Source organism: Entelurus aequoreus, linkage group LG25 (assembly GCF_033978785.1).
Source record: "Entelurus aequoreus isolate RoL-2023_Sb linkage group LG25, RoL_Eaeq_v1.1, whole genome shotgun sequence".
NCBI classification, from domain to species: domain Eukaryota; kingdom Metazoa; phylum Chordata; class Actinopteri; order Syngnathiformes; family Syngnathidae; genus Entelurus; species Entelurus aequoreus.
In genome coordinates, this window is record NC_084755.1 from 10,602,202 (window position 1) to 10,612,289 (window position 10,088).

The 10,088-nt window shown below is 37.2% G+C and overlaps 1 protein-coding gene across 3 annotated transcripts in view; it reads left to right on the forward strand.

Annotated features, from left to right (window-relative positions):
* The window catches only part of LOC133642375 (leukemia inhibitory factor receptor-like), a 45,622-nt gene extending 35,938 nt beyond the window's left edge, over positions 1-9,684 (forward strand). For 2 of the 3 annotated variants that reach the window (XM_062036523.1, XM_062036524.1), the window contains exons 13-16: positions 3,703-3,876; positions 4,780-4,849; positions 6,523-6,616; positions 6,685-9,684. In XM_062036523.1, coding sequence (XP_061892507.1) covers positions 3,703-3,876; positions 4,780-4,849; positions 6,523-6,616; positions 6,685-7,002 — 656 coding nt within the window. In that variant the 3' untranslated portion in view covers positions 7,003-9,684. The remainder of the gene's footprint in view (positions 1-3,702; positions 3,877-4,779; positions 4,850-6,522; positions 6,617-6,684) is intronic. The other variant, XM_062036525.1, reaches the window with a different exon arrangement.
* The last annotated feature ends 404 nt before the right edge of the window (positions 9,685-10,088 follow it).

The following is a 10,088-nucleotide window of genomic DNA, read 5'->3' on the forward strand; positions in this document are numbered from 1 at the left end:
TACTAGACTGGCCTGCCTGTAGTCCAGACCTGTCTCCCATTGAAAATGTGTGGTGCATTATGAAGCCTAAAATACCACAACGGAGACCCCCGGACTGTTGAACAACTTAAGCTGTACATCAAGCAAGAATGGGAAAGAATTCCACCTGAAAAGCTTCAAAAATGTGTCTCCTCAGTTCCCAAACGTTTACTGAGTGTTGCTAAAAGGAAAGGCCATGTAACACAGTGGTAAAAATGCCCCTGTGACAACTTTTTTGCAATGTGTTGCTGCCATTAAATTCTAAGTTAATGATTATTTGCAAAAAAAATGAAGTTTCTCAGTGTAAACATTAAAGGCCTACTGAAAGCCACTACTACCGACCACGCAGTCTGATAGTTTATATATCAATGATGAAATCTTAACATTATAACACATGCCAATACGGCCGGGTTAACTTATAAAGTGACATTTTAAATTTGCCGCTAAACTTCCGGTTCGAAACGCCTCTGAGGATGACGTATGCGCGTGACGTAGCCCGGCGAACACGGGTATGCCTTCCACATTGAAGTCGATACGAAAAAGCTCTGTTTTCATTTCATAATTCCACAGTATTCTGGACATCTGTGTTCGTGAATCTGTTTCAATCATGTTCATTGCATTATGGAGAAGGAAGCCAAGCAAGCAAAGAAGAACGTTGTCGGTGCGAAATGGACGTATTTTTCGAACGTAGTCAGCCACAACAGTACACAGCCGGCGCTTCTTTGTTTACATTCCCGAAAGATGCAGTCAAGATGGAAGAACTCGGATAACAGAGACTCTAACCAGGAGGACTTTTGATTTGGATACACAGACGCCTGTAGAGAACTGGGACAACACAGACTCTTACCAGGATTACTTTGATTTGGATGACAAAGACGCAGACGTGCTACTGTGAGTATGCAGCTTTGGCTTTTTTTTGCGTATGTACGTAACTTTTTTAAAATATATAAGCTTTATGAACCTTGGGTTAGGTGAACGGTCTTTTGGGCCGAGTGATTGTGTGTGTTGATCATGTGTTTGAATTGTATTGGCGTGTTCTATGGAGCTAGGAGCTAGCAGAGGAGCTAGCATAACACATACCGTACCTACGTGCGCGTCACGTACGTAACTTTTTAAAAATATATAAGCTTTATGAACCTTGGGTTAGGTGAACGGTCTTTTGGGCTGAGTGATTGTGTGTGTTGATCAGGTGTTTGAATTGTATTGGCGTGTTCTATGGAGCTAGGAGCTAGCAGAGGAGCTAGGAGCTAGCATAACAAACACGCAGGTGTTATTATGCAGGATTAATTTGTGGCATATTAAATATAAGCCTGGTTGTGTTGTGGCTAATAGAGTATATATATGTCTTGTGTTTATTTACTGTTGTAGTCATTCCCAGCTGAATATCAGGTACCGTGAGTATGCAGCCTTGGCTGCTAAACATTCGATAACTTGACCGTATGTGCGCGTCACGTACGTAACTTTTTAAAAATATATAAGCTTTATGAACCTTGGGTTAAGGAAACAGTCTTTTGGGCTGAGTGATGGTGTGTGTTGATCAGGTGTTTGAATTGTATTGGCGTGTTCTATGGAGCTAGGAGCTAGCAGAGGAGCTAGGAGCTAGCATAACAAACACGCAGGTGTTTTTATGCAGGATTCATTTGTGGCATATTAAATATAAGCCTGGTTGTGTTGTGGCTAATAGAGTATATATATGTCTTGTGTTTATTTACTGTTGTAGTCATTCCCAGCTGAATATCAGGTCACCCCCGGCTCTCACAGCATCTTCCCTATCTGAATAGCTTCAACTCCCCACTAGTCCTTCACTTGCACTTTACTCATCCACAAATCTTTCATCCTCGCTCAAATTAATGGGGAAATTGTCGCTTTCTCGGTCCGAATCTCTCTCACTTCATGCGGCCATCATTGTAAACAATAGGGAACTTTGCGTATATGTTCAACTGACTACGTCACGCTACTTCCGGTAGGGGCAAGCCTTTTTTTTATCAGATACCAAAAGTTGCAATCTTTATCGTCGTTGTTCTATACTAAATCCTTTCAGCAAAAATATGGCAATATCGCGAAATGATCAAGTATGACACATAGAATAGATCTGCTATCCCCGTTTAAATAAAAAAAATTCATTTCAGTAGGCCTTTAAATATCTTGTCTTTGCAGTCTATTCAATTGAATATAAGTTGAAAAGGATTTGCAAATCATTGTATTCTGTTTTTATTTACCGTTTACACAATGTGCCGACTTCACCGGTTCTGGGTTTTGTCGATAAATCTGCTGGGTCGGACAACTCCTTAGTCTTCAAATGGAGCTACTGCTGTTTTGTGGAGTTTGAGTTTGAGTTTGAGTTTATTTCGAACATGCAAGCATACAACATGATACATCACAATTTCCAGTTTCTTTTCAACATGTTCGAAAAGGAGTAGGAAGAAGCAGAGCTTATTTAATCCTACCCCTTTTCTTTACATAACAGTTGCAAAACTTTTTGTTCACTTCCTGTTCACAATTTTTTCACAATAAACTCCATAAGTAATTACAATAAAAATAAATAAATAAATAATAGTAAGAATTTAATAATAATAATTGGTGAAGTAAGTCATATTTCATATGATGAGATAAGTAAGATTACTTTAAGAATGAATGAATGGATGGATGAAATAAATTGAGAATGTTTGTCATGGTTCTTCTTCTTTGTACTTTGTAAACACTTTAAGTTTGAAGAGTTTCTTGAAGTGGATCATATTAGTACATTGTTTGATTTCTTTGCTTAATCCATTCCATAATTTAATTCCACATATTGATATACTGAAGGTCTTAAGTGTTGTACGTGCAAACAAATGTTTTAAATTACATTTTTCTCTAAGATTATATTTCTCCTCTTTTTTTGAGAAGAATTGTTGTATATTCTTGGGTAGCAGGTTATAGTTTGCTTTGTGCATAATTTTAGCTGTTTGCAAATTCACTATGTCGTGGAATTTCAGTATTTTTGATTCAATAAATAAAGGGTTGGTATGTTCTCTATATCCAACATTATGTATTATTCTAACTGATCTTTTTTGTAACACCGTTAATGAATGAAGTGTACTTTTGTAGTTATTTCCCCATATTTCTACACAGTAGCTCAGATATGGTAACACCAGCGAGCAGTAGAGAATATGAAGGGATTTTTGGTCTAGAACATGTTTTGCTTTATTCATTATTGACGTGTTTCTTGCAACTTTATGTTGTATATTTTTTACGTGAGATTTCCAGTTCAATTTATCATCAATCATTATACCTAGAAATTTGGTTTCATTTACTCTTTCAATTTCTATTCTGTCTATTTGTATTTGTGTTTGACTTTCTCTTCTACTGTTACCAAATAGCATTATTTTAGTTTTACTAAGATTCAACGATAGTCTGTTTTTGTCAAACCATCTTTTTAATTTGTTAATTTCTTCTGTTATTATTTGTATTATCTCCTGTGTGTTCTCTCCTGAACAAAACGCTGTTGTATCATCCGCAAATAATACTAACTTTAAATCTTTTGTAACTTTACAAATGTAATTTATATAGAGATTGAATAATTTAGGTCCTAGTATTGATCCCTGAGGTACACCACAGGATATATTTAGCGTTGTAGACGTGTGTTAACAAATGTCTCTCTGTCATTTTTACTTGAATTAATTGACCGTATCTCTTCCCCTAAAGCAGTGTACAATGTGACAAACTCGCCTCAGGATACAAGTGAGACTTTTGAGCTGCGAGATCTGAATCCAGATCAGGAGTATGAAGTGTGGATCAAGGCTGTGACTGAGGCCGGGCCGGGACCAGAGGTCATGGCAAGGTTCAAAACAGAACAAGAAGAGCAACTTAAATCCCAAAGTAAATGTTATTTGTTGTTGAAATTATGGTATACAGTCGTGGTCAAAAGTTTACATACACTTGGAAAGAACATAATGTCATGGCTGTCTTGAGTCTCCAATTATTTCTACAACTCTTTTTTTTTTGTGATGTAGTGATTGGAGCACATACTTGTTGGTCACAAAAAACATTCGTGAAGTTTGGTTCTTTTATGAATTTATTATGGGTCTACTGAAAATGTGAGCAAATGTGCTGGGTCAAAAGTATACATACAGCAATGTTAATATTTGCTTACATGTCCCTTGGCAAGTTTCACTGCAATAAGGCGCTTTTGGTAGCCATCCACAAGCTTCTTTTTGACCACTCCTCTTGACAAAATTGGTGCAGTTCAGCTAAATGTGTTGGTTTTCTGACATGGACTTGTTTCTTCAGCATTGTCCACATATCAGGACTTTGGGAAGGCCATTTCAAAACCTTAATTCTAGCCTGATTTAGCCATTCCTTTACCACTTTTGACATGTGTTAGGGGTCATTGTCCCTTTGGAACACCCAACTGCGCCCAAGACCCAACCTCCGGGCTGATGATTTGAGCTTGTCCTGAAAAATTTGGAGGTAATCCTCCTTTTTCATTGTCCCATTTACTCTCTGTAAAGCACCAGTTGCATTGGCAGCAAAACAGGCCCAGAGCATAATACTACCACCACCATGCTTGACGGTAGGCGTGGTGTTCCTGGGATTAAAGGCCTCACCTTTTCTCCTCCAAACATATTGCTGGGTATTGTGGCCAAACAGCTCAATTTTTGTTTCATCTGACATCACATGGACAAAGATAAGACCTTCTGGAGGAAAGTTCTGTAAACTTTTGACCACGACTGTAAGTCAGATATGACATGTTGGTCACCAAGCTCCTTCTTTCTTCCACAGGGTTCATATTAACACTCCTGCTCCCAGTGTGTTTTCTGATCATATTAGGTGGTATTCTGGTTTCCCTGAGGTGCGGTATATTTATTTATACAAACCCTGTTCCCATAGGAGTTGGGAAATTGTGTTAGATGTAAATATAAACGGAATACAATGATTTGCAAATCACTTTCAACCCATATTCAATTGAATATGCTACAAAGACAACATATTTGATGTTCAAACTGATAAACGTTTTTTTTTGTGCCAATAATCATTAACTTTGGAATTTGATGCCAGCAACACGTGACAAAGAAGTTGGGAAAGGTGGCAATAAATACTGAGAAAGTTGAGGAATGCTCATCAAACACTTATTTGGAACATCCCACAGGTGAACAGGCTAATTGGGAACAGGTGGGTGCCATGATTGGGTATAAAAGTAGCTTCCATGAAATGCTCAGTCATTCACAAACAAGGATGGGGCGAGGGTCACCACTTTGTCAACAAATGCGTGAGCAAATTGTTGAACAGTTTAAGAAAAACCTTTCTCAACCAGGTATTGCAAGGAATTTAGGGATTTCACCATCTACGGTCCGTAATATCATCAAAGGGTTCAGAGAATCTGGAGAAATCACTGCACGTAAGCAGCTAAGTCCGTGACCTTCGATCCCTCAGGCTGTACTGTATCAACAAGTGACATCAGTGTGTAAGGGATATCACCACATGGGCTCAGGAACACTTCAGAAACCCACTGTCAGTAATTACAGTTGGTCGCTACATCTGTAAGTGCAAGTTAAAACTCTACTATGCAAGGCGAAAACCGTTAATCAACAACACCCAAAAAACGCCGTCGGCTTCGCTGGGCCTGAGCTCATCTAAGATGGACTGATGCAAAGTGGAAAAGTGTTCTGTGGTCTGATGAGTCCACGTTTCAAATTGTTTTTGGAAACTGTGGACGTCGTGTCCTCCGGACCAAAGAGGAAAAGAACCATCCGGATTGTTTTAGGTGCAAAGTTGAAAAGCCAGCATGTGTGATGGTATGGGGGTGTATTAGTGTCCAAAGCATAGGTAACTTACTCATCTGTGAAGGCACCATTAATACTGAAAGGTACATACCGGTTTTGGAGCAACATAAGTTGCCATCTAAGCAACGTTATCATGGAACGCCCCTGCTTATTTCAGCAAGACAATGCCAAGCCACGTGTTACATCAACGTGGCTTCATAGTAAAAGAGTGCGGGTACTAGACTGGCCTGCCTGTAGTCCAGACCTGTCTCCCATTGAAAATGTGTGGCGCATTATGAAGCCTAAAATACCACAACAGAGACCCCCGGACTGTTGAACAACTTAAGCTGTACATCAAGCAAGAATGGGAAAGAATTCCACCTGAGAAGCTTCAAAAATGTGTCTCCTCAGTTCCCAAACGTTTACTGAGTGTTGTTAAAAGGAAAGGCCATGTAACACAGTGGTGAACATGCCCTTTCCCAACTACTTTGGCACGTGTTGCAGCCATGAAATTCTAAGTTAATTATTATTTGCAAAAAAAAAATAAAGTTTATGAGTTTGAACATCAAATATGTTGTCTTTGTAGTGCATTCAATTGAATATGGGTTGAAAATGATTTGCAAATCATTGTATTCCGTTTATATTTACATCTAACACAATTTCCCAACTCATATGGAAACAGGGTTTGTATCTAAATAAACTAGACTTACCTCTCAATGGTTTCAGCAACAATAATAACAACAAAACCTACTCTCATGTCAAGTTTTTGCAGAGGAGCTGGCAAAGTGTGTGTGTGTTTAAATGAAAGGATTCCAGATGCGTACAACAGCGGCATCTTCAAATTGATGAAGGAGCAGGTGGGTGTAATTCCGGTACTGTAAATATTGCGTCATTCCAGTTCAAATATGTGTGATGATCCCTGCAGATGGATGACCAATTGGTTTGGATCAGTAACGACATCTGTGAACCACACCCCACCATATCCGTTTTGGAGGTCGTGGCAATCAAAGAGCCAGCGTGTGGGGAATACTCCGATTCCGAGGACCTAAATACGAAACCGGCAACAAAGTCGAAGCAGCGTGATGGAAAAGATTACAGCAAAAGGGTGGACTCTGACCAGGAAAAGGGGGCAAGTGAGCTCGTCAACAGGGAAGACTCTTGGAATTCAGATGAAGAAGATGATGTCACATTAGGTTATGAAAAGCATTTCATGCCGACTACTGTGGAAATGCTGGAGAGTTGATCCCACATCAGGGCAAGAAAAAAACTCAACCCAATGGGATACAATGAGAAACCTTGGAGGGGAGCAGGGGCGCCGCTATGGATTTTGGGCCCCATGAAAATAATCTTTACAGGGCCCCCTGTATTATAATTTCATCATCATTAGGGGCCTCTCTGGGACCCCCTCCATCATGGGCCCCTAGAGTCCGTCTCCTTTAATAATGTCAAGGGTTTCCAAATTCATGCGCAATTTCTGACTGTTGCACATAAAAAAGAATGTACATACAATTAAGTTGAAAGCTTAATCAACCACCAAGAACATATGGTAGGAAAGTAGTCATTTTCCAAAAATTGGAAACTCTTGCATCTTTGAATTTTGCAAAAAAACAAAACAGAACATTTTTTTGTATGGAATATTAATATATAATTCTGCACTCGAGATGCCTCTAAACCTCTTGGGCAATTTTGTGTTTGTATAAAGAGTTCGGTTTGTGTTTTTTAACCCAAGATGTTGAAAGAACCATATTACACCAAAAATAAAAATCTGTGGAGCCGCAAAATATTAAAAGCCTTATATAAGTGTTATAATGAAGGCAACACATGGTGTAAGTGCCTATATTAGCCTACTCTCAAAATGACTTTAAAAGTCTTATATAAGTGTTATAATGAAGGCAACACGTGACGTAAGTGTCCATATTAGCTATATTAGCCTACTATCGAAATTACTTTAAGTGTTATAATGAGGGCAACACATGGTGTAAGTGTCTATATTAGCCTACTATCAAAATGACTTTAAAAGTCTTATATAAGTGTAATAATGAAGGCAACACATGACTTAAGTGTCTATGTTAGCTATATTAGCCTACTATCAAAATGACTAAAAGTCTTATATTAGTGTTATAATGAAGGCAACACATGATGTAAGTGTCTATATTAGCTATATTAGCCTACTATCAAAATGACTTTAAAAGTCTTATATAAGTGTTATAATGAGGGCAACACATGGCATAAGTGTCTATATTAGCTATATTAGCCTACTATCAAAATGACTTTAAAAGTCTTATATTAGTGTTATAATGAAGGCAACACATGATGTAAGTGTCTATATTAGCTATATTAGCCTACTATCAAAATGACTTTAAAATTCTTATATAAGTGTTATAATAAGGGCAACACATGGCATAAGTGTCTATATTAGCTATGTTAGCCTACTATCAAAATGACTTTAAAAGTCTTATATAAGTGTTATAATGACGGCAACACATGGCATAAGTGTCTATATTAGCCTACTATCAAAATTACTTTAAAAGTCTTATATAAGTGTTATAATGAAGTTAACACATAATGTAAGTGTCTATATTAGCTATATTAGCCTACTATCAAAATGACTTTAAAAATCTTATATATGTTATAATGAAGGCAACACATGATGTAAGTGTCTATATCAGCTATATTAGCCTACTATCAAAGGCTGACGCAAATCTTCGTTGACAGAAATGTTGCATTTCAATTTTTATTCTACACATTTTTGAAACATTGGAAATCATTAGTAAAATGGAGGCTTCTCAGAGGATGAGATAACTCCTGGAAATGACCAAAGGTATAGATGTGTGTGTCCAAGTTTAAGGAAATCTTCTTCGAATGGATTTATTACAATCTTTGCAAGCCTGGTAATGTTTGCTGTGGTCTGGAACAACATGGCACACAAATAACTATGAGAAATGCAGCCAATATTACATACAGATAATGTGTCTTGAGACGTAAATATAAATTAAATACACAGAGGACATAAGTGAAGGAAATTAAATGAGCTCAAATATACCTACAAACGAGACATAATGATGCAATATGTACATGCAGTTAGCCTAAATAGCGTGTTAGCATCGATTAGCTTGCAGTCATGGATTGACCGAAAATGCCTGATAAGCACTCCAGCAAATCAATAAAATCAACAAAGCTCACCTTTGTGCATTCTCGCACAGCATAAAACGTTTGGTGGACAAAATGAGACAAAGAAGGAGTGGCATAAAACACGTCTTTCCGTGGCAGAATCGGAGAAAGTTGTACATGTAAACAAACTACGGTGAGTTCAAGGATCGCTGAAATTAGTAGGACAAAACGGTGCTTGCCAAATCCTCTCATCAGTGAAGCATGAATAACATAAACAGTGGGATTTCTAACAATTAAGAAGGTTTGTTCTCCTACAGAAAATATATTAAAACAAAATTTATTTTTTTTTCCTCATCATTTTCCATTTTCACACATCTCTGAAAGAGGTCCAGGGGGACACTGGGGCGGCGCTAAAGAGCCGCATGTGGCTCTAGAGCCGCCGGTTGCTGACCCCCCGCACTGGAGTATATGAAAAGCAAAAAAACCTGAACACCCTTGACTACGCAACATTGAACTTATATTGCCTTCCTTTTTTTCTTCCCTTTCTTCTGCGGGTTTATTTTCCTTATTTTAAGAAAGAATTCTTGAAATGTAATGTCTTTTTGTAAGTTCTCTACCCTTGCCTTTTTTCTATTCATTGTGTAGTAAAAAAAGTATCCCAAGAAATATGCAAAACATTCATTAACCAGATGAGGCAACCCTAAACTCACTCCTTTCCTGCAAATTAAATTTCACAGATGCTGCCCACACCTATGCTCCTTCAAAGGCTGTGCTACTGGCTGCAAAGCATTGCACTTTCAAATACAACAATGAGTAGAGGAGTGTTAAGTGTGTGTATATGTGTAAATAAATGAACACTGAAATTCAAATATTTATTTTATTTATATATATACTGTGTATATATATATATATATATATATATATATATATATATATATATATATATATATATATATATATATATATATATATATATATATATATATATATATAAAATAAAATACATATATATATATATATATATAGCTAGAATTCACTGAAAGTCAAGTATTTATTTTATTTATATATGTATAAGAAATACTTCAATTTTCAGTGAATTCTAGCTATAAATATACTCCCCCCACCTCAATCCAACCCCCCCCAAATAAATAATAATATTTATTTGTAAAAAGCACTTTATATTGAGTAAACAATCTCAAAGTGCTACAGTGTATTCCA